The following is a 22,207-nucleotide window of genomic DNA, read 5'->3' as shown; positions in this document are numbered from 1 at the left end:
GCAGACCTCTCCTGACTTACCCGCTGCTCCCCTCAGCAGTGTGTTTCGTCAGTCTGCCTGTTCTGCTCCCCACTCTGTCTCTGGTGAATCCTCTCAACCCCACGCACCTCTGGCCCATACCCCAGCTCTTGTATGCATAAATAGATAAATCTTTATAAAAACCAAAAAAATGCTTTTATTTCTCCTTTGGTTAGTGGTTATTCTGTTCTCTTTCCTCTTTCTGCTCCTCCCTTTCTTCTTCCTTGCTCTCTCCCCCATGAAGTGGGCATTTCTCTCCATCTCTACCCCTGTCCACTTTCCCCTTGTAGATTTAAGCCCCTGGCTTCTGTGTCACTCGTGGGCTTTCCTGCATGTTGTTTGCTCTGTTTTCTGCCCCTGTCAGGACTGTTCATCTCCTCTGCGTCTTGTTATAGAGGCATTTTTTTTTTTATAGAGGCATGTTTTATTTATTTATTTATTTATTTATTTATTATATTTGTTTGTTTTGTTTATACAAGCACTGGGTACAGTCAGAAGCGCGGGAGGGTGAGAGAATTCACCAGAGCCAGAGCGGGGAGCAGAGCAGGCAGAAGGACCGAAGGACACTGCTGAGGGGAGCAGCGGGCGGCAGGAGAGGTCTGCGCGCCACGTGGGACCCTCCTGCGGTGGCCGGGGAGCAGCCGGGGATCGAACCGGCGCCTCAGAGGCCGCGGGCAGCTTCGCAACCCAGCGCTCAACCGCTGCGCCACCGGGGAGGCCTTCCTCTGCGTCTTGTTAACTCTCAAGGAGGCCTCTAGTTCTTGGATTGTCTACTGTTCAGAGCAGGTTGAGTCTTCTTGTTTTATGGATGCAGCGTTCACACGGATCTCCTTATGCAGGTTCGGCTTTTTGAGAGTCTACTCCCGATTCTGAACTCAAAGTAAAACTTGCAAAAATTTAGAAAACAAAACAAAAACGACTCTTAAGCAAACCTTAGAAGGAACATGCGTCTGAGATCTCTTCAGCTGGTGAATGAGGGGCCAGCAGAACCACGAAAACAGGTCTCGGAGAAAGAATGGGGGCAGCTACGTTGGAGTCCAAGCTATTGCATCAGAAAACTTCATTTTTGGGTTTGTGCTTCTTGTGGGCAGAAACCACTTACAGAAACCTCTGAGGTAACGCGCGATTTCAGAGCAGCCAGGTCTCTAGTTCACAGTCAACAGTGGCACAAACAAAAGTCTATTCCCCCAGATAATGAAGCAATCCTTAGACTGGTGTGTTAATGCTCCAGAATCCTACCCTTCTTTGCTTTACTTCCAAATTTTAGGATAATTTTTCTTAACTCATGTTTCAGGGACCTCATTTATTTTTCTGGCTCCACTCACTGCTCCCCCGTTATCAGGCAGACTGAGAGGCACCCCCAAACCCCAAAACTTACATGCCCCAAGTGGGCTCTGCCTTGTGCCGCATAAAGGCAAACATGATTTTGCTGTAAAAGAACTTTAATAGGATCGTGTGTATATAGAGAGTTGAGAAAAAAGGAAATAGTCTTCCAATGAAACGCCCAAAGTTACCCATCCCCTCTTGGGTAATGTCCAGCCAAATAGGTTGACCCAAACCAGGCTCGCTAAGGCCTGAAGACTTGCCGCAAGTCTAAGGCACCTTCTGGCTGGAACCGCAGGAAAGGGGCAGAAGGGGCCAAGCAGGCCTGGAAGGAAAGGAGCAAAATCAAAGTACAAATCAAGGTAACAGCTGCCATTGTCAGCCTCCCCACAGGCTTCTGACCCGCGTCTCTTCCAGGTGTCTCTACATGTCTTGACTTCATGTGTCTCCTTCCATGTTCCCCAAGTCCCTGGAACAAGTCCAAGGCTGACAAGACTCTTCCAAGATGTCTCTCCTCCAAGTCTCTGCTCCCCAGTCTTTTCTAGCCTCCCCGCTCGACCCCACCCTTCCTTAGGTGGGGCAGGGCTCATGGAACCTCCCCTTTCCATGAAGATTACACTGTTATACCCCCGGCGCCCCTTGTTGGGCCGGAGAGGCTCCTGTCTTGCTTAGCGTCTGCCTTGTCTGCCCAGCTTTATTCGTAAGACGGTGAAGACCGAAGCGAACAGGGCAAGGAGGCCTGGCTTTGGCATCGTGGTCAGGGCTGAGGTCGTCGTTTGGCATCTTCTCTGGGCCCTGGGGGTGGGCTCCACAGGCCAGCGCCCTCCTGGGGATTAAGGAGGGCCCCAGGCTTGGTTTAATGCTCTACTGTCACCATTTCTGAAATGTGTGATGTTTTGAACAAGGGGCTCTGTGTCTTAGGGACGCCCTAGCAAAGGAGGTTAAGGAGGGCCGCACGTTCTGGAGCCGGGCCTGGTTCCATGGATCCTTGTTGGCCAGAGTTGTGTGTCTGGCTCCGTGCAGGTGACGGAGACCAACCTGTCCTTAAGGTCGTTTCCTGTCTGGGTGCAGAGGCCAGGATGGGAAGCCACCACCCTGGGTCCAGAGCCCAGCCCTGCAGTCCTGTTCCTACCCAAGATCTGTCCCCAGAGCTGCCCATCCCCCGCAGTCCCACCCAGGCTGGTGCTATAAATGTTCTGTTTCCAGAGTAACAGGCCTGACATCCCAGAGGATTTTTCTCCCTTCCTGCTCCTCCCCTTCCCCAAATTACTGGCTCCTTCTTCCAGCCCTGGAAGAGACACAACCTCATTGCTGGAAGGTTCCTTAGAGGTCAGAGTCTTCATCGCCACATCCAGTCAGCCCCTGCTTGCATGCTGCTGCCCGGGGAACTAACAGGCTGTCTCACAAGGCAGTCTGTCCCAAATTGGGACTGCCTAATGTGCTAGAAACTTCTTTGGTTCAGCTGAAATTTGTCTTCTTATTGCTCCCCCCTGACTGCACCATTCATCCACTTGTTCACTCACAGGTCAGCACTGACTGAGCATGACGTCAGGCCGGCCCTTGGGCTGGGCAGTGGGAAGGGAGGCCTTTGGGGTCAGAGTTGACCAGGTACTGGGGCGGGGGGGGGGCAGGGGAGGTGGCTCAGGTGGAGGGGAAGGCAGGCAGAGGGCGGAGGGGCCATTTGAGGAAGGGTAGGTGAGGGAGAGGACCCAGGGGCCCCCAGGGTAGGTGGGTGCTGAGATGAAGCCAGAGAGGCGGGCCCGGGGTCTGCGGGCAGAGCGTCCCTGACGGACTATTGACAGTCCTTCAGAATTTGGAAAGCTGCGCCTTTACTCCCCAGATCTCCCGTTCGCCACATGAGCTGTCCCCAGCGCCTCCGTCATTTGTCAAAGAGCAGGTGAGGTGGCCTCTCCTCCCGCACTCACTGCGGGCTGCTCGGTCCTTGGCTGGGGAGCAGGACCCCAGCCTCCCAACATGACCCATGGGGTGGAGAGAATGGGCTGCCCTGGCCCCACGCTGTGTCAGGTTGGGTTCCTGGCCGCCCCCAGGTGCCGTTCACCCTTCACACCAGGCCTCTCCTGCCCTGGGACCCAACACCAGAGTTTTTTTTTAAATCCAAATACGGCACTTTGTGTTTCATGTTGATTAATGTTATCTTACTTTGGAGTCCTGAGCCAGTCACTTGCTAAGTTCATCTTCTACACTTGATCAGCTCAGGAGAACAGGCTCCATGGCACCTCAGTAGACACTCTGCCGTGCATGACAGAGCCCCAGGATTCCTTGGGTAATAATTGCTTCCACCTCACTAACTTATTTAAACTATGCTTTTCGGTCTTTGTCCATTAGGAGGTCATGAAATACTCCATTATGCTCTTGTCGAACTTGAGACATTCTTTGCCTGTCTGTGTATCTCTCTGCCTGATTGCCTCAGTCTGGTAATGCCAGCTCCTCCCTCAACTGAAACCCTTATCTGGCCACTGCCAACTGTGGGGAGGGGCCTGCTCTGTAAAAAGCTTTCCCAAGAATTTGATGCCAGGTTGATGCCAGGTCTTGGGGTGAACCAGGGCTGTTGGGCCTGGCTGTCAGGCTCTCTCCAGAATGAGGTAGAGTGGGAGCCTGACCCGGTGTAGGCAGTGTGGGCCCTGCCTGGGTTGAGAGAGGGACCAGGAGCTGCTTGGCTGTGGTGGCAGCCAGGCGCTGGCCTGCTGTGGAATTGCTGAGGAATATGCATTAGCAGATCTGGGATGGGCAACCTCCCTGCCCCTCCAGCGTGTGCATGGCCTGGTGCTCCTTCTCAGTACTCCTCAGAATTCAGGGGACAGTAGGATCGTGGCAACGCATGTTACAGTACAGATTTCTGTGCCTCTCCCCATGGACCTGGACTCAGCAGATAGGGCAGGACTAGGAATCTGCATTCCAGGCTGTCCTTATGCTGGTTCATTTGACCCTCATGGAGCCCCTCTTTCGGGATGCACTTCAGGTGGAGACCACAATTCCCATAAATCTGGGAACCTCAGGAAGGGGAGGAAGCATGGGAGGGGCTGTGTATCTGCATCTGTGTCCTGGGCTGGAATTACTTCTCGTGACAATTAGGTGTGCTGCATGAGCAGAACAATGGGCACGCCGCATGGGGATTTCAAACATCAGTAATGAGGTTAACACAAATAGCAGTAACGTCAGTAATTCAGCACCTTGGCCAGGGAGTAGGCAGCGAGGCCCGGTCAGGATTTATCACACCCTGGAAACATCTTCCCCTCACAGCTTTCTCATCCTGGCTCTTACTGGCTCTTGGGAAACAAAATGCCAGTAAGAATCGTTCCTCATCCCTGGACTAGCGCTTTCTGAAAAGATCAGGCAGGCACACCCCCCTCTGGTTGCTTGCTGAGAGTTCCTCTTGCCCAGTGTGCCCATCAGTGGGATTTCTGAAAGCAAAGGGAATTGAATCCTCATAGGCATCATCCAGGGGTTGATAAAAATAAAAACGTCTACTGTTTGCTGAGTACTCAACGTGGGCAGGATGCTGTGCATTATCTGGCTTAATCCAAACACCAGATCTGCGAGGGAGGGACTGTGGTCAGTTCCATTTCACAGATGAGGCCCAGGGACAGGGAGTGGCCTGCCCACAGTCACAGGGCAGAGTCAGGAGCGGAACCCAGGGTGCTTGGCTGCTCATCTTGGGGTCAAGTCCGTGGTCTGTAGTACTTGTTTGTCAGGGATGCCTTTGGCTGCAAGTAACAGAAAACCACAGTGGCTCAAGCACATCCTGGGTGTTTTTCTGACAGAACATGAAGGTCTGAGGTCAGAGGTTCTGGCTGATGACTCTTTGGTGAGAGGGCTGAGGTCCTTGTAATTTACCAGCTCTTTTGTGGTCACAAGGCAGCGGGAGCAGCTAGCTGTGGGCATTGTGTGTGTTGAAAGCAGGAGGGCAGGGCGAAGGGAGGCAGGAGATGCCAGCTGCATTATCTGCTTGGATCAGGGAGACATTTTCGTTCTCAGGTTCCTGCCCCATCCCAGTGTGTAGGCAGAACTGGGTCTTGTGGGCCTCCTTGCTCAGAGGAAGCTAGGAAAACAAAATATTGTTGATTTTGATTCAGTCAACCAAGACTACTTCCCTGAGGTCAGGTCGGATTGGAAGAAGAAAGAATGCACATTGGGGGGCAGCTTGGAATGCCCAAGTGTCTTCGTCATTCTCGACCAAAGCTGTGACTGACCTCGCCATGTCTCCAGGCTTGACTGGGGCTTCTGGAGTGCTGTTTGGGCTGACTGGGCAGGGCATGGGACCTGTTGAGAAATCGAAATTCTAACTGGTGCAAGCTGCACGGAGGCCTGTGCCTACCAGCAGACCTGGCTGTGGCTGTGGGTGTTAGAGGGTCATCATCGGGACTTTTTCCAGGAGACTTTGTAGCTGGTCTCCCTCCCGCAGGGCTCTGTGTGCATTACCTGTGGGCCAGGGAAGCATCCCACGTGTTGGCTGGCCCAGGGCACCTCCAGCCTCTATCACTTTACACTTGGTGACTTTACACTTTGACTTGGGCTGTACCAGTCTCCTCCAAGGACTGGGTGCTTGGGGGGCAGGTCAGGGCTAAGTCAGACCTTCCTGGAGTCCCTCGAGCCTGGGCCCTGAGCCATCATGCAGGCGGAAGCTCCAAGACACATTGGCTTAGTATCTACTGTGCACAGGCACCGCAGAGCCCAGGGAGAGGGTATTTCCCTGACCCGCTTCAAGCTGAACTGTGTTTGGGTGGGCGTGGACCTGGGAGGTTCTAGTGCAAATCTTGGTGAATATGGATTTTTCATTTGCTTATGGAGTAAAGCGGAAGGGAGAATGAAGGCCGAGCGCAGGCCCATCTCCATGGAAACGGGATGGTGGATGCCGTGGCGGGTAGGGGCTGCGCCGTCGGGGCCTCAGGCCGGGCTCTCAGATATCCGAGAGGAACCCGCTGGCCCTGGCTTAAGGGAGTTTATTGATATTTTCCTTTAGGGAAAGAAGGGCCTGTGGCTTCAGGGTCCGCTCCGTCCAGAGATCTGAGAGGCCACCCGCCCCTCAGCTCAGCCCAGAGAGTCTCCTCCTTTCCTTTCTCGATGGTTCTAAGAAGTGGGCGGTGCTGCCTCCTTGGCTTGACTTGGTTGGTGCGGGTCATGTGAGTTTCCCAGAGCCAATCAGGGCAGTGGGAATGAGGCCGTGCTCTGATTGGCTAGACCTTGTCACGCCCCACCCCAGCCCGGTGTGTCAGGTCCACCCCACCCATGTGGCCGTGACCACGACCACGCGTGGCGGGGAAGGTGGCGCGTCCTCACGGCCGGCTGTGGCTCCTGAGCTGGTTTGTCCCAAACTGTTTATTGAGTGGGCGCGCCAGTCTTACACCCCGAGACTCTCAAGATTTGGGGGTGTTACCCCATTTTGCAGATGAAGAAGTGGAGGCTCAGTGGGATTGGAAGCCTGCTAGGCCCACGGCCTGTGTGGGCCCAACCTGGGGTGTGCCCCGGTAAGGCTGTCCGGCCCGTGCGTGCCCACTGCCTGAGGGCTTTCACCTTTTAGCGGGCAAAATAGGGGGTTGAATCCCTGGTGAGGCCATTCCCCCCAGCTCTGGTAGAGGGTACCTCTGTTCCCGGCAGCCGCGCTCACCTCCAGGGGTGCCACGACTGCTCTTGAGGTAGGAGAGATTTCATGAGGCGTGTGTGTAACGTGTACTAAAAAATATACCGTTTTTCTGAAGGGCATCCTGTATTTACCCAGCGGTGCAGTCGCTGCAGTAGTGTCACTCGAGTGGAGGCTTGCGCACAGAAGGTCCAGGTTCCCCTGCCGCTGAGGTCCCAGGCGGCTTGGTGTGGGTCTGTTTGCTGGACGAGGGCCTCCCACGCACAGACCCCTCAGCCAGGGGGCTCCTCCCAGGGCTGTGTGGCCAACCAGGTATTCTCCCCCTGGACCCCTATATTCTGAACTTGGTCTGACTTGGCTTCTGAGCATAGTTTCCTTATCAGTCTCTTGGACTTAACCTCTGTCCTGCTGTCAGGGAATAGGGGTGAAAATGACCGATTGATCATAAAGTCACGGGTCTCCGTTACAACACCCTACTCCTCTCGACGATTTCTCCCTTCCCTCCACCGAACACCTACTGTGCGCAGGTGGCCTGGGTGGCGGCATCGGCCTGTGGTCTGGTTACCAACAGACACTGCCTGAGTCATCACAGAGCTGCCTCCTGACAGACGATCTGCCATTTCCAGCATCTCAGCTCCTTCCCATTAGCTACATCTTAAATTACATCTTAAGAAAGCCCCTGTGGGTCCCTTGCAAAGACTGAGGAAACACCCTATTTTTATCAGCAACACACAGAGATCATCTCCTGGGAGGGGTATTTCCTGGAAAGACGTTAAATCTCAGTCATTTTATCTTGCTTCTTGTCAGTTTCAAGCTTTTCTTCCCGATCTTGTCCCTCAAGTTATTTGTTTGACAAGCTGGTGTGGGGAGCCCGCCTCCAAGCCAGACCTTGGACTGGGTGCGGGGGAGTGGGGGTCCCTCTCTGAGCAGCAGGGACTTAAAGGAGCGCCGCAGAGCCAGAGGCAGAGTGGGCACGAGGCAGGGGAGGTTGGGGTCTGGAAAGCCGGGTGGGGTGTTCCAGGTGGAAGGATTGGAAAAACGGAAAGGCCAAGAGGCTGGGGAGAGCTGGGTGACCCTGACCTGGAGATGTCTGGGATTCTCTGGAATGCAGGGCAAGTGGCGGGCCATGCTGGGGTCAAGGTCGGAGAGCTTCCGAGGCCCTTATGCCTGGGCTTTCTCTGGCAAGAGGAGGGGTCTGAGGAGCGGTTTACTGAGGCAGCGAGTGGGGCTGTGATATGATGACAAGTGACACTTACTTGGCTCTTTCTTGTGCTGGGCCCTGTTCTTAGCGCCGAGTCTGAAGACATTGCATCCTCCCTGCACCCCATGAAGTAGGTTCTGTGACTTGCCCAAAGGCATACCGTGTGCTGCAGAGCTGGGGTCGGAACCCGGGCGCCCTGCTCTGGCCACTGGGTGACATGGCCCCCAGGGATGCTGGCCCTATTCCGTGTGCTGCCGTGTGTTGTGTTGCACTGGCACTGCGACCGCCTGTGGGGTGTGCCCGGCACCCACGAGGTGCCTGGCTTGATGACAGATGAGGTGGGGGTGGGAGGTGGGTCACACGGCTCTTGGATGCCCCCACTAGCTGGCTGGGTAACCCAGCTCTTCCTCACTGCTGGGGGAGGGGAGAACACCCTGCCATGGGGAGGCGTGTGTTGCTGGCACACAGCAACTGCTCAGGAAGCCCTTCTGAATCAGCCAGGATGGCGAGTTGCCAAGGGCAGAAACCCCAGGCAAATGGGACCCCGGCCCCCAAGGAAATGCACTGACTCTCCAAAGGACAGAGGGGAACGCAGAGGGCAGGTCTGGGATCCGGTGCAGCTGGAGGCAGTCATCAAACCAGATGGTCAGGATCCTGCCTGCCTCCAGCTCTGGCCTCGGCCTGCCTTGTGTTGGCAAAATTCTCAGGCCACCACCGAGGCAGGATGGCCATTAGCGCCTCCAGGCCCCCAGGTGCTGGCTTAGCCTCTCCCCAGCTCAGGGACTGGGCTGCCTGCCCTGCAGCCGCCTGGGCTCACAGGCCCCTCTTGAACCAGCCATGGTGTCTGGGGGTGTGGCTTGCCCTGGACGGCCAGGCCTGGGAGCCAGGGGAGCCCACTCTCGACCAGCCCCCACCCCAGCAGGCCACTGCCAAGCCCCTCTCCCCAGACAGCACCCGGCACTGGGTGCAGCCGCTCTCTCCTGGGGTGATGTCAGGACGAAAGTACTCCTTTAAGGCAAAATTACTTACCTAATTAGGCGCTTGGGAGCTGGCAGGAGGTAGTGGGGGTTTTTGTTGATTTTTTTTTTTTTAGACTTTTAGCACTGAAGCTGTGTGATAAAGTAACTGTGTAATTAGGAATTAATTTCTCACTCCTGCAAGTGATGTCTTACTTGGGGCCTGAGGGAAGGCAGCTGGGTGGTTATTCACCCACAGAGTGGCCGCTCCTCACCTTCCCCTTTTTTGAGGGGGGGGGGTGACTCTCACGACTGTCATGAGGGGAGAAGGGGGGGACAGGAGGTAGGTGCTTCTGACACAGGGTTATTCTGCTAAATGTTTTCTCAGTGCCTCCTGTGTGGAACAGGGGTGTCTGAGGAAGAGAGGGGTGCGTGGCCCATATCTAGCCTGTCCACAACACCCCCCACTAGTTAGATTCTGAGGCACACTTCACAGTCTCACGGGGATCCCCAACGGGGCTGTACTGCATTTCTCCACTGTGGTGACCTGCTTATGAGCAGACCCTCTCTTATTCTTTTCCCCTCCTCCCTCCAGGGGCCTGGACTTTGGTGTCAGACGTCAGGGATGTGGCCTGGGGTTACCTCCTAGGTCAACTGCTGCTCCCAGGTTGCTCAGGGTCTGCTTTGAGGGCAGCCAGACTGGGCAGGAGGTGTGAGCTGAGGGTGAGCAGGGAGGGGTGACTTCAGCCCTGAGGAGCAGGGAGGGCTGAGCAGGGCTTGGGGGTGGTCTGGAAGGAATGAGCATGAGAAAGAGGATTACAGAGCAAATGAGGCAGGAGTGGGGTGTGCTGAAGAGCTGGAAGGGGTGGGGGCGGCTGGCGTGGTGCCTGGGATGTGGGGTGGAATAGCAGGAATTGCAGGGAGGTGGCCTGGACCAGGCGGGAGGGCCTTAAGGCCCTGGTCAGGGGCTCAGACTTGGATGTGAGTCCGTGGGAAGTCATTGAAGGCTTACTTGGAGAGTGACACAGCCAGATTCAAGTTTTAGGGGGTTTCTGCTGAGGAGGGACTGTGGGGGAGGCAGGAGACAGGAGACCAGCTGGGAGGCTGCAGTGGCCGTCAGGAAGTTGTGGCCCCACAAGGGCAGGACTAGGGTGCACCCAGTGGGGCTTCCATCACGACTGGGCTCCCAGGGCAGCTGGCTGTGTGCTCAGCCCGTTCCTCCCCATCCCTGTCCAATGTCCCTGTGTCTCCTCTCCTCAGAGGAGGATGAGAGCTGCTGGGCTCGTCTCTCTGCACCTGCTGTGTGTGCTTTAGCTTTGAATGCATTGGTACCTGGCCTTGCTCTCCCAGAGGGTGACGTATCTGCAGCAGATGCCATTTCGGGGGCTTTTAGTGGGGATCCTGAGGGCTGCAACTGATGAAGTGGACTGGAGGGCAGTTCCCATGTGGAACACCTGGAGAGTCAGGTCAGGGGTGGAGAGCAGGGCCAGTGTGACACCCCTGGTCTCCCAGGCAGTGGCTGCTTCAGCCCCTGTCAGATGGGGCAAGGTCAGGTCAGCTTCTGATGACAGGGTGGGGTCTGGGAGGTGTTCAGACCCTGCAGCTTACTAACTCGTGTCTTGGGGACACCGAGGCCCAGCTTGTGTCCCCTTGGGACCCAGGGGCTGTCCCCTGCCCCTACCTCTCCCGTTTTAGAGAAACACAAGCAGAGGGAACCGAATTTCTCCCCATGGGGCCTGAGTTCTCAGGGCCCCTCTAGAAGTTTCCTCACCGAGTTGGCGCTTCTCTCTGTCAAGAGCCGGGGGTTACATTGTGGCCAGCCCTGTTCTATGGGGGTGGGGGCATAGTGGGGAGTCAGGGCTGGTGGGTGGCGCTCAGGGCTCCCATTGTGGTGAACCTGGGTGTAGCTTGCAGCCTGGGGTCTGCGCTGGGCAGGGGAGTGTGCAGGGGGACGGCAGGATCCGAGGAATTAAGCGGTTAAAACATTTGCTTTTCTCCATCGACCCATTCGTCTGTGAAGCACCTACTTATTTTTATTGTGAGACTCCATGGGGATGGGAACGGTGGCTGACTGGCACCTGCTGGAGCCTGGCAGGTGCGCCCTGGGGTTCCAGTACCTGGCGAGTTCAGTCTGGCGTGGGCTGAGAACCCCCATCCCCAGCAACCCAGAGAAGCAGGAACTGTCCCGGGAAGCAGCTCTCTGGCCGTGCCCCTCCCCATGGCAGGAGGGAGCAGCCAGGGCAGAAGGAGGGGGCCTGTGTCCGTGGTGGGCTTGAGGGGGCCTGGCTGGGCCTGGGGTGGCTCTCCTGGGCCTGGAGTGCACGTGCGTGTGCCCGGTGTGCCGCCCCCACAGGGCTGCCGTCACACGCATCTCCCAGGCTGCCTGGAGAGCTCTTTCTACAAAATATGAAAATGACAGCTCGGCTCAACCACGCGTGCGGAATCCTCATGCAGCCCCACTCCCTGGGGGCCCTTCTCAGACCACCCTCTGCCTTCCCCACCACCCCTAGGAGCATCCCCTCCTGGCCCCTCTCTCCCCTCCCCCAGCGTCCATCTCTAGTTCTAGATCTGTCACTTTGACGCCTCCTCGTCTGAATGTGGGCGTGGGGGTGTGTGTGTGAGGGTGTCCGAGGAGTGAGCGAGCCTGTGTGCCCGTGGCTGTGTGCAGTGCGTGTGTGAGAGAGCACGCGCGCGAGCGGGCGCGTACAGACACCTGCGCCAGAGCCTGCGTGTGCCCTGGAAAGCTGGGGGTGGGTGGATGGAGGCCTTTCAGGCAGAGGCACTTTCACTCAATTACTCTTCAAGCAGCGGGAGGGGGCGGCGGCCTCACAACAATTGGACAGGTTTGCATGGTATGTAGGAAAAGCCTTCATTTCCCGCTGATGGTAGTGACAGGTGGAGCTGGCAGCAGCGCTGGAGCCCAGTGTGGGGGCGGTGGGGGGGGCAGGGCACCCCAGGTCAGGCTGGAGCTGTAGGTCCCAGGGGGCCTGTGTTTCCGTGGTGGAAGCTTTGGTTGCTTCCACCACTTCCACGGAGTGGTCCCCAGAGATCTGGGAAGACTTCCCGGAGGAGGCAAACTGCTTTCAAGGTGCTGCTGGGCTGGTGGTGGGAGATAACTAAGGCCTTGATGAGGATTCTAGTGTTGTGTTTGCCTTTGAGTCTCTCCCCTGCTGGAGTGGGTGCTCCTGGGGGTCTGAAGCATTCTTGGGTCCAGAGCACGCGTAGGCTGGCCTGGTTCATTGTGGTTGCTAGTGTGGGAAAACTTAGACTCCAGAGGCATTTGCACACACCTTAAAGCTTGAGTAAGGTTTCCATGGACAGAGAGGGGGCTGCATTCCGGCGGAAGGAACAGTGGGAGCTGCGCCGGTATGGGCAAGTGCAGGCAGCCCATGTGGAGGGGGCTGGGCAGGGCTGGCTAGGCATGCCAGGAAAGAGTGGATTATCCCCCGGGCAAAGGACAGGCCGGGAGACTTGGCCTGTGACATTCGGCCTGGCATGAGCCTGTGGGGAAGCTGGGGGCCCGGGAGAGTAGGGAGCTGGCGCCTCTCCCCATTCCATTGGCTGGGTCGCCTGGGGAAACTGTAGGCGCCTCACCTAGAGCCTCCTCTGCTGTCTGTAAATCCGGCTTTCACGGGGGCCTCACTGATGCTCCCAGCCCCTCATTTCTCTGAGGAGCGTGGTGAATCCTTCCTGTTTCAGAGGCTGCTCTGGACGCTGGACCAGGGCCACCCTACACAGGGCTGGGCTCGCAGCGGGACCCCACGTCTCTGCTCCCTGTTGCCTCTGGGCTTCTGCGAACAGTTTATGTGACTGTTCCCAGCCCCGCTGACAGCGGAGACAGGCACGGGGACAACCTGTGGCTACACAACCCATGGGCTTACGGGTTCTGGCCCTTTGCCACTTCCCTGTCCCCACAGGGCAGGCGGTAACCACCCAGCTGCCCCCGCTCTGTCCCTCACTACGCCCCTCTCTCCACAGGATGGTCGAGTACTCCTTGGACCTGCAGAACATCAACCTGTCCGCCATCCGCACCGTGCGTGTCCTGCGGCCCCTCAAAGCCATCAACCGCGTGCCCAGTGAGTTGCCCCCAGCCCTGCCCCCAGCCCCTTGCTTGCTCTCAAAAGACTGACCAGCTTCTTCCATGCGAGGCCTGTGCTGGGCACGGGGACCCCTCACTGAACCCACAATGTGGGCCCTGCTCCCTGTGGGCTCATTGGCCTGTATTTGGGCCTGAAGATGCTGGAAGGGACCCTGACGCCATTGTGTTCCCAGCCACTTGGATGACAGCTTTCTGGGGAGTCTGGCTTTTCAGGGACAAGGTTGGGGGCTGTCAAGGTAGCGTGTATATGCATGTAAGCTACTTTGCTTGCGGGGGGCGGATATTGTTTGTGCAGCATTTCCCTGGGGAGGGCTCCCTCACCGCTTGTGCCGGCTGACTTAGGGCTTGCGCTCCACCCACCCACTCAACCCTCCGCCTGCTCGCACTGCACCCCTAGGCCCACATACCTACCCATCTGCTCGTTCGCCACCTCACATTGAGAGGTCATCTCATAACAGCAGGCCTGACATCTGCCCAGCTGTGGCTTTCCGAGCCTTCACCTCCATGACTTCCTTTGAACGTCACACCTCGGGTGGGAGGTGACTTCTCATGAAAAGCAGAGATGAAGAGACTGAGACTTGGAGGCAGAGGCACCTGCCCGGCCTGCGGGCTCAGGGCCACGTTCCGGGATCTTTGTGGAGAGGGTGGCAGGGAGGGTGGCCTGGTTCCTGTTTCCGTCGGAGAAGGCAGTTTGGCTCAGGTTGGGCGAGGCACGTAGGGGCCCCTGGGCCGCACATCCAGGGCCATCTCCCCACCCTTGGACCTTGGGCATGAAGGGAAACTCCAGGGGGCCCTGAAAGCGGCTGTGAGGTCCTGGGGGGAGGGGGTGAGGAGGGAGGGAGGAAGTGGGAAAACCAGTGAGGTGGGGGGAGGGGCAGTTGGGCTGTACCACCTTTGCCTCCTGCTGCCCTAGGGAGACTCGGGGGCAAGAGAAGGGATACCCTGAGGGGGCATCCCAGGTGCCAGTTTCTCTCTGTCCTTCCCAACCCCACCAATACTGCATGACCCCCCAAAAGATCACCTACTTCAAAGCCATCTTTACCCCTATTACCACACGAGTACGGTGAGGCCCAGAGAGGGCCAGGACCAGCTTGAGGTCACCCAGCAGGGGCTAAACTGAAGCCCAAGATTCTAACCGTTGCCCTGGAGCCCACGGCCCTCCACCGCCCTGGAGATCTGGCGCATCTGGGGTGACTCACGGGCCTTTGTACACGACCCAGCACTGTGGTCTCAGAATCTGGCAGATGCAAGACAGGGATGTCATGGACATTTGAGAAGAGAAGGTTTTGGAAGGAGGAAGATGGGGGCACAGACTTGGTAGGGGCTCTCTGGGGTGAGCTTGTACATCTGTGTACCCACAGAGGCCACGTGTATGAATGTGTGGGCAGGTGGGCCGTGTCCATGTGGGGCACATGGCCACAGTGGGGTGTGTGCCCGTGGTGGGGGGTGTGCATCCCACGGCCTCCCATCTCCGGGCTTCCTCCTCTTCTGGGGCTCGGTCTTGTCAACAGTAGCCTGTCACTCTCACGCTGACCGCTAGATGGCAAACCAGAGAACCGGGAATGGCAGCGTCAAATTAAGGGTTATTAATTGCAAAGCTGTGGAGAGCGCGTGGCTGCCTGCAAAGCCTCAACACAGTCAGCCTGGAAGACTCGGTCGGGGTGTTTGTCAGGGAATGCAAGTTCAGCTTGTCAGCTCAGCCGGGAGCCCGCTGTGTGACCTGCGGAGTCTCTTGGTGTCTCTGGGCCTGTTTCCCGCCTTGCAGGAAGGAGCAGGAGGGGCTGGATTAGCTGTGTGGTTCTCAACGCCCGTCAGGGATGGGCGGGGCACCAGGAGTGGGTTGCTCTTTTCAAAACCTCCACCCACCCCTGCAGGTCTCTGGCCACTCAGTCTCCGGTGTTGGATGAAAAAAGGAAGGAGCCAGCAAGGAGGAGAAGGCTGGGCCGGGAGGGAGGAAGCACCTCCTGTGAGTCAGGAGGCTGGATTCTGGTTCCCTGTGGTGCGACCTTTCATAAGGCACTGTCCCTTTCTGCGCCCTGGTAAGGCGGGGCTGATTATCTCAAAGGTCCCGCCTCCCTGTGCCAGCCAACTTCAGGACTCACCAGGCCTGCAGGCCCCTCAGGCCCTGCAGTGCCTCCGGAAGCCCCAGGCCAAGCCATTTAAATAGGAAAAGTGCTTTTTCTCCTCCAGTGAAAAATTGGGGCAGTCACTGCTGGGGCCAGCCCAGCTAGGTGTGGAGGGAGGTGGGTGCAGCCCAGCCAGGTGTGGAGGGAGGTGAAAGGTGGGGGCTCTCAGGAGGCTGCTGGGGATGCCCCTGCCCCTTCCAGCTCACAGTCCCTGCTTCCCCAAGAACCCCTTGGGGCTGGCTCTAGGGTGGGGTGTTGTAGGCAGGGGAAGACCAAGGGCCAGGAACTGCGCCAGGGCCCCAGGGCCTGCACTTGGCCATGGTGGGCCTCTGGGCAAGCTGTGCTCCTCTAGGGCCCCCTCTTCTCCAGTGGTCAAAGGGGTAGTAGTCCCAATTTCTGTACAGTTTTTAAGGATGAAGGATGTGGGTAAAAAGCTTAGCACACAGCCTCGCCTGCAGTAAGCGGCCAGCAAGTGTGAAGAAGGTTCGGGAGCCTTGGGGATGGAGGGTGACGCATCAGCACATCTTTGTGGCGGCTCCTTCTGGAAGATGCTCACCAAACGTGGGGGGCTCGGGAGGTGCTCCTGGCAGAGCAGGAAGCTCTGACCCTGGGCCACATCGTGGCTTTCTGTCTGTCCCTGGTACCCACAAGGGGTCCCCAAGCCTCCCCATAGGAGGTCCCCCTAGGGCTCTCCCTGGTAGACCTCAAGGGGAAGGAAAGGAGGGAGGAAGGTGGGGAGAGAAGAGGGAAGATGGGGTGGGGCCCAGGTTTCTCAGGGCTGTTGCCTTTCTGGGGTTGGAGGTGGGGTGGGTGGACATCTGGCCAGGACATCTGGTGAGACCTGGCTGGGTAACAGGAATCTGAAAGGAGAAAAACTTGGGAGTGGGGCCAGGGTGAGGGCAGCCCCCCAGGTCACAGATCAGGAGGGAGCGATTCCTGGAAGGGACACCAGACCAAGGGAGTAGGCCACTGTGTTTTCATTCACGCACTCATTCACTCGCTTGACTGTCTGTCCATCCATCCGTCCGTCCATCCGTCCGTCCATCCGTCCGTCCGTCCGTCCATCCATCCATACATACATCCATACATCCAGAGTAGCATCCACTGATGCTAGGGCCAGCAGGCCATGCCCTGGGTTAGATAGGGGGTGACAGAGAAGAGTGCGACGCAGTCCCTTCTCTGCAGGCAGACGTGTGAGCCAGGAGTTCTCGGCCCGGGGAATTGGGATCCAGGGAAGGTGGGGGAGCCGAGGGGAAGGGCAATGAAATGTATGTTGAGGAGGCTCATGGAGGGGGCTGCAGGACGTCTGAAGGGGGAAGAAGGGGACCCTTGGTGGGCCAGAGCCAGGCCCACCCTGTCGTGAGTGAACACTGATGGCACAGGGTGGGGGCACCCATGGCTGCCCAGGAACGGAGGTGCAGGGCTGCAACCCCCTTGTCTGGGTTTGCTGAGGCCCCTCGTCAGCCTGCAGCTCCTCTTGGCCGGCCCGGGGCCGCGGCAGTGTCCGGCAGCCTGGCCGTATGCTGCCTGGCCTGGCCTCTGGCCCCCGCTGTGCACCTGATTAGTTGGCCTTGGCAGTGGCGGGAGCAGCAGACGGCCTCTCCCAGCCTCTCAGCGCCCTCCACCGACCTGGACCCGGCCGGACCAGATAGCACGGCCCATGGTGGCCGCAGCCTCGCCTCCCCTGGTGGTCGGCCGGCTCCTCCTCCTGGCTGCGGCTATGCCCCTGGCAGAGGCTGGCACGAGCCTGGCTGTTTCTACTTGAGCTGGTCACTTCTGTCTGCAGAGAGCACCCCAGGCCTCCAGGGGAGACGCCTGTCAGGAAGTGTACCCCCATGTCCTCCCAGGCCCCCACTGCCACCAAGGCTCCAACTACTAGCTGCTACTTGGTCTGGTCTAGGGATCCTGGGTGAAACTTGGGGAGAGGCTGCTTTGCCCACCTGCCTTGTGACTCCGCCCGGCTCCCGGCTATAAATGCTACCTGGAGACCGTCTCTCCCCCGGTCACCCAGGTGATCCTCCCAGGCCCTGCTCCCCTCCCCTGAACCCTACATCTTCACATAGAGGTACTCTGGGCACCCCATATACCACCTGTCCAGAGTGCACCCCATCTCACCAATGGCTGCTCTGGCCCCAGGCCCCAAACCTTAGAGATGTTCCAACCCTTTCCCCACAGCCCGGCCCTCAGCTCCGTCTATTATCTCCAGGCTCGCCCCCATAGCTGCCATCCCCCCATAGCTGCCATCGTCTGGATCAGGCTCCATCATCTCTCAGGTGATGACATGGCAGCGGGATGGGCTAGCCCGGGGGCACGGAGAGGAGCAGGTGGACCGAAGGCCCAGTCTCCCCCTCAGGGAGTCACGGGGAGGAAGCCTAGCGCTGGCCCAGCCATCTCAGCGGGAGGGCGTCCCAGGGAATGGGAAGTAGGTTGATTAGACTGGGTTACAGCAGTGCGGACCCCTCCTGCCTGGGGCAGTGGACCCCCCCCATGTCCCCTTTGTGCACCCCACCCCCACCCCGGGCAGCACACAGGTGTCAGGAGCCTACACAGAGTGAAGATGGGGGCAGAGTGCGTGCAGAGGTGGGGAGGGAGGATGCCAGGGGCATCTGCCAGGCTGGCTGGGGCTGCAGGTTAAGACGTGGTGAGGATGCATAGAACCGAGGCTGGGGACAGATTGTGGGGGCCTGTGAGCAGGGCCGGGGGATGGGGTATTTGCACGTTCCCTTAGGGGTAGGTGGGCTGCTGGGGCTTCTGACTTCAGGGGTTCACCCTTCTGAGGTGTCCTGGCCCCATGATATCCCTGAGGCTGGCTGCACAGGAACCCCGGTCTTCCGTGGATGCGGCTCCTGGACCCAGAGAGGGCAAGTTCTGTGTCAAGGCAGCCCAGCCAGGACTAGCCTGGGTTGGCGCTCTGGGTGCTACCAGGGCAGGACTGCATCGAACACTCTGGGGACCTTCTCGGCTGGGCCCTCAGCCACACTCATGGGTCACCTGCAGCTTGTCCCTCCCCCAAGCTGAAGCCATGGAAAGCCCCACTAAGAAAGCAGAACCAGGCAAGCTGGTCCCGAAAAGGGTGAGAGCCAGGCCAGCTTCATAAGCGGGGGAGGTGAGAACCAGGGAAGACTGAGGAGGAGGGCGAAGCCAGCGAAGGTGTGAGGAAGACGAGCAGGATGGAGACAGGTCTTGAAGGCAGGTTCTCTGGATCTTTTTCCCCATCTCTGTTCCTGGCTTCCATTTCCCTCTGTGTCCCTGTCTCTGTCTCTGTCCTCCTGCTCCTCTCGGCCTCCACCGCCTGTGCCGGTGCAGGGAGAAGAGGGGAGCACGAACCAGACTTCCTTGCCCGGCCTAATTACATGACTGGGCACGAGGGGGATTAGCTGGTGCCTTGCGGGGTCCTCCCTGACTCTCTAATCCTGCGGCCCCTTTTCCCTGGCACGGAAGCGGTGAGCTCCTTCTGAGTCCCTAATTAGCTAATTATGCCCTGGCTCTGTGGCCCTGGGACTCCCTGGGCCCCGGGGAGCACCATGAAGTGAGTGGGCCCGGGCTAGGGGAGGAGGGACTGTGCCATTCAGCGGATCCAGCCGGGCAGGTTTTCAGGAGCCTTTCAGAATTTCAATATCCTGGAGAACAAGGGAAATGTAATTAATTGAGCAACAAAGACTGGGCCCCAGGGAGCACCATGGAGCTGCCACGAACAGCCAGGCTGGGAGCAAGCCACTACCTCCAGGCCCTCCTGTTCCAGCCCCTTCTCATAGCCCCTGCCCCCTGCCTGCCTCCTGCTGGCCTCCAGGACCACCCCTTTCTGTGCAAAGCCCCAGCCCATCAGGGCTCAGCCTCCCTGACAGTCACCTAGCTCAGAGCCCTACACTCCCAAGATGTCCCTTTGCACCCCCCCCCCCCCCGCCCCCATGCATGGCCTCAGTACATTCGCTCTGCCTGGCAAGCTCCTGTCAACCTGCAGGGCTCAGCTTGACATAAGCCCCTCCAGAAATGTGCCCGGGGCTCCCCACACTCCCCAGACTCAGTCCCTATCACCGGCTGCTGAGATGTCTGCTATGTTTGTCTTAGGGTTCCCTGTGCACCTCACACACAACAGTATAAGTGATGAATGAGTGAGTGAGTGGGTGAGTGAATTTTGGGACACTGGCCTGCGCCTCACGGGTTAACATTTGGATGGATGGCGCGGTTCTCGGTCCGTTTCTCTGCAGGCCCCTGGCTTTGTCCTGTGGGAAGGTGGGGTATTGCGCCTGCACTCTCCCTGGCCTGCTCTCAACTGGAGGCAGCCGTCTGCAGGGGAGCCCCACTGTCTTCCCTGGAGGAGGCTGACCTAGTTTTGTGGGGAGGGAGCACGGGGGTGGGCATTAATTATTGATTGGAAATCACTCCACACCGAGCTCGTGATGCAAATCCCGAATAATTATCCTCATTAATAACCACCTCATCGTCACCCCTGGAATAAATAAAAGTCTGGACAGAGCCATCATCTGTCACCATTCTTCCCCCGTCGTGTCTCTCCCCATGACCTGTCACGTCTTTCACAAGCAGTCATTCAACAAATGCTAGACCTGGCAATACTGAGGTGACCCCGACACAGACGTTGCCCCCAGGAGCTCACAGCCCAGGGGAAGGGACGGGAGGTTAAACAGAGCTAGAAGACAACTAGCTGTTGATGTGCGTGGGAACGCCAAGTCGTGCAGTAGGCGGCCTGCACAACTGTACACGGCGACCGAGGCCTAGGCTAAGTCAGGGGTGCTGAGATTGCCCAGAGCAGGAGAGAGAGGCCTGGGGTGGGGCGAGAAGGGTGTAGGAAGTCTTCACAGAGAGAAGGTAGAGCTTCAGCTGTACCTCCTGTTGCTTCATTTATAAAACCTCAGAGTTGCCATGAAGAGGGAAGAGGTCAGACTTGTGCGTCACCCAGAAGAGGCTTGGTGTTAAATCAAAGGCGCTCCTTGACGCCCACTCATTCTCCCGCGGTCCAGTGTCACTGTGTGGGGCCCAGTGTCTTTCCCATGGTCTCCGGTGGGGGTCAGGTACCAAGGAGAAGGCCCCCCAATCCCCCCCCACCGCTGACCACTGAGCGAGCTGGGAGCGACGAGCCCCTCCTCCTGGAGCCCGTCTCCTCCCGCCGCCCTCCTCTCTGCCTGAGGGTCCTGCCCCTTCTCCCCTCCCAGGTATGCGGATCCTGGTGAACCTGCTCCTGGACACGCTGCCCATGCTGGGCAATGTCCTCCTGCTCTGCTTCTTCGTCTTCTTCATCTTCGGCATCATCGGCGTGCAGCTCTGGGCCGGCCTGCTGCGCAACCGCTGCTTCCTGGAGGAGAACTTCACCATGTGAGTGCGGCCGGGCTCCGGCCGGGCTCCTGGGGCAGCAGCCAGCGGCTCCTAAGGGCCGGGAAGGTCTCCCGTGGGGCAGCTGCTCCCATTGCACCAACCCCATCATGCCTGCCGAGTCAGCCCTGCGTCCGGGGAATGAGCACCGAGGACCCCCAAGCCCTCCGGCTTGACGTGACCAAGTCCCAGTATAAAATCAACCTGAGCGGCTAGTTCAGCTCCCAGGGGCTCTTACTGCACCCATGGTTTGAACTCACCCGGTAACTGGGGACCTGTGAAGTGGAAGCGGCAACCCAGAAAAAGGTCGGGTAGGAGGGGAGAGGGCAGTTCAGAGCCCAGTGGAGCGAGTGAAGACGACAGGCACCTTCAAGGCAGACACGCCTGGCAACTCCGGTGTTGCTGTTTGTGTCTCCGTCGTCAGGGAAGGTCAGCTGGGCCCACTGGTCTGAAAGTGGGGTGCGGCCGTTTGTCCAAGGCTCTGTAAGCAGAAATCCAGCCATGGCTGTGGGAGGGGTTGGGATGGCGGCTACAGAGCCCCAGTGGGGAGAGGCGGGCAGTGTGCTTGAACTTACACGCTGGCCCACACCGGCTGCCCTGTGCGTGGGTTCAGTGTGGTGGGCGTGCCAGCTGGCGGGTCACCCAGGCCTCTACTGTGTGCCCGTTGCAGACCGAGGACGGCTCCAGAAGATCTGGGACACTGCATGCCTGAGTTTCCTCCCTCATTGTGGGGATGAAGCTTCATCCAGGAGTTGGAGTGAAGGTTGAGGATGGAACCGTCCCAGCCTGGGGTCACATCCTGCCTCCTTCACTTGCTAGCTGTGGCAACTGTGAGCGAGTGGCCGACTCTGTGCCTCAGTTTTACCACTGGGTGGTTTGAGGCTGACCCAAGTGGGACCAGTGCCTGACCCAGGAGGCGTTCTGAGCCATCGGCCCCCCTTCTCACCCCCAGCCTCAGTGCTGGGTGTCTCCCACTAGCCTTTGAAGCTCTGGGGAGGAGTGTGTCCACGCCCTGAGTGCCTGCTCCAGGAGGCATGTGATGGAGCCTGGAGTTGCAGGGCTGAGGGAATCCAGGGCCTGCTGGGCTTGTGGCCAGTGGTACTTCTGGAATACACCCTGGGTGCTGGGTGGGCCGCAAGGCAATGGTGGAGTAATGACAGCTGGGGCCAGGTTTGCAGGGGCTCAGTGTGTGCTGGGTCCACTCGACGCGGGGTTAATTGCTGTTTCTCACTGTGGGTGCACGTTTGGCTCAGAGAAGTGACATCACTTCCTTAGGGCGCCCAGCAAGTGATTTGTGGAGTCAGGACTGGAACCCCAGGGGATCAGGCTCCAGAGTCCAAGCTCTCAGCAGAGGCAGGAGCAGGCTTGAAGGGAGGCTGGGAGCTGCAGAGGCTGGGGGTAGTAGCCCTGGGGCAGGGCAGGGGTGGCTCAGGGAAAGAGGGCCAGATGGTGGGCCGGGAGCCAGGCAGGCTGCTCCAGATGCTGCCACCAGCTGTATGCCAGAGGTTGCTCGCCAAGTCGGGCCTGGCACCGACAGGGTTTCCGCACAGCTGCTCT

The 22,207-nt window shown here is 58.4% G+C and overlaps 1 protein-coding gene across 1 annotated transcript in view; it reads left to right on the top strand.

Moving 5' to 3' along the window:
• The window catches only part of CACNA1I (calcium voltage-gated channel subunit alpha1 I), a gene marked incomplete at both ends in the record, with an annotated part of 79,521 nt that overhangs the window by 19,937 nt on the left and 37,377 nt on the right, over positions 1-22,207 (top strand). The window contains 2 exons of the mRNA XM_084254894.1: positions 13,076-13,173; positions 20,494-20,653. Of these exons, the coding sequence (XP_084111020.1) occupies positions 13,076-13,173; positions 20,494-20,653 (258 nt within the window). The remainder of the gene's footprint in view (positions 1-13,075; positions 13,174-20,493; positions 20,654-22,207) is intronic.

This window comes from Talpa europaea (assembly GCF_964194135.1).
Source record: "Talpa europaea genome assembly, chromosome: 15".
Taxonomy (NCBI): domain Eukaryota; kingdom Metazoa; phylum Chordata; class Mammalia; order Eulipotyphla; family Talpidae; genus Talpa; species Talpa europaea.
This window is presented reverse-complemented; position numbering and strand designations above follow the sequence as displayed.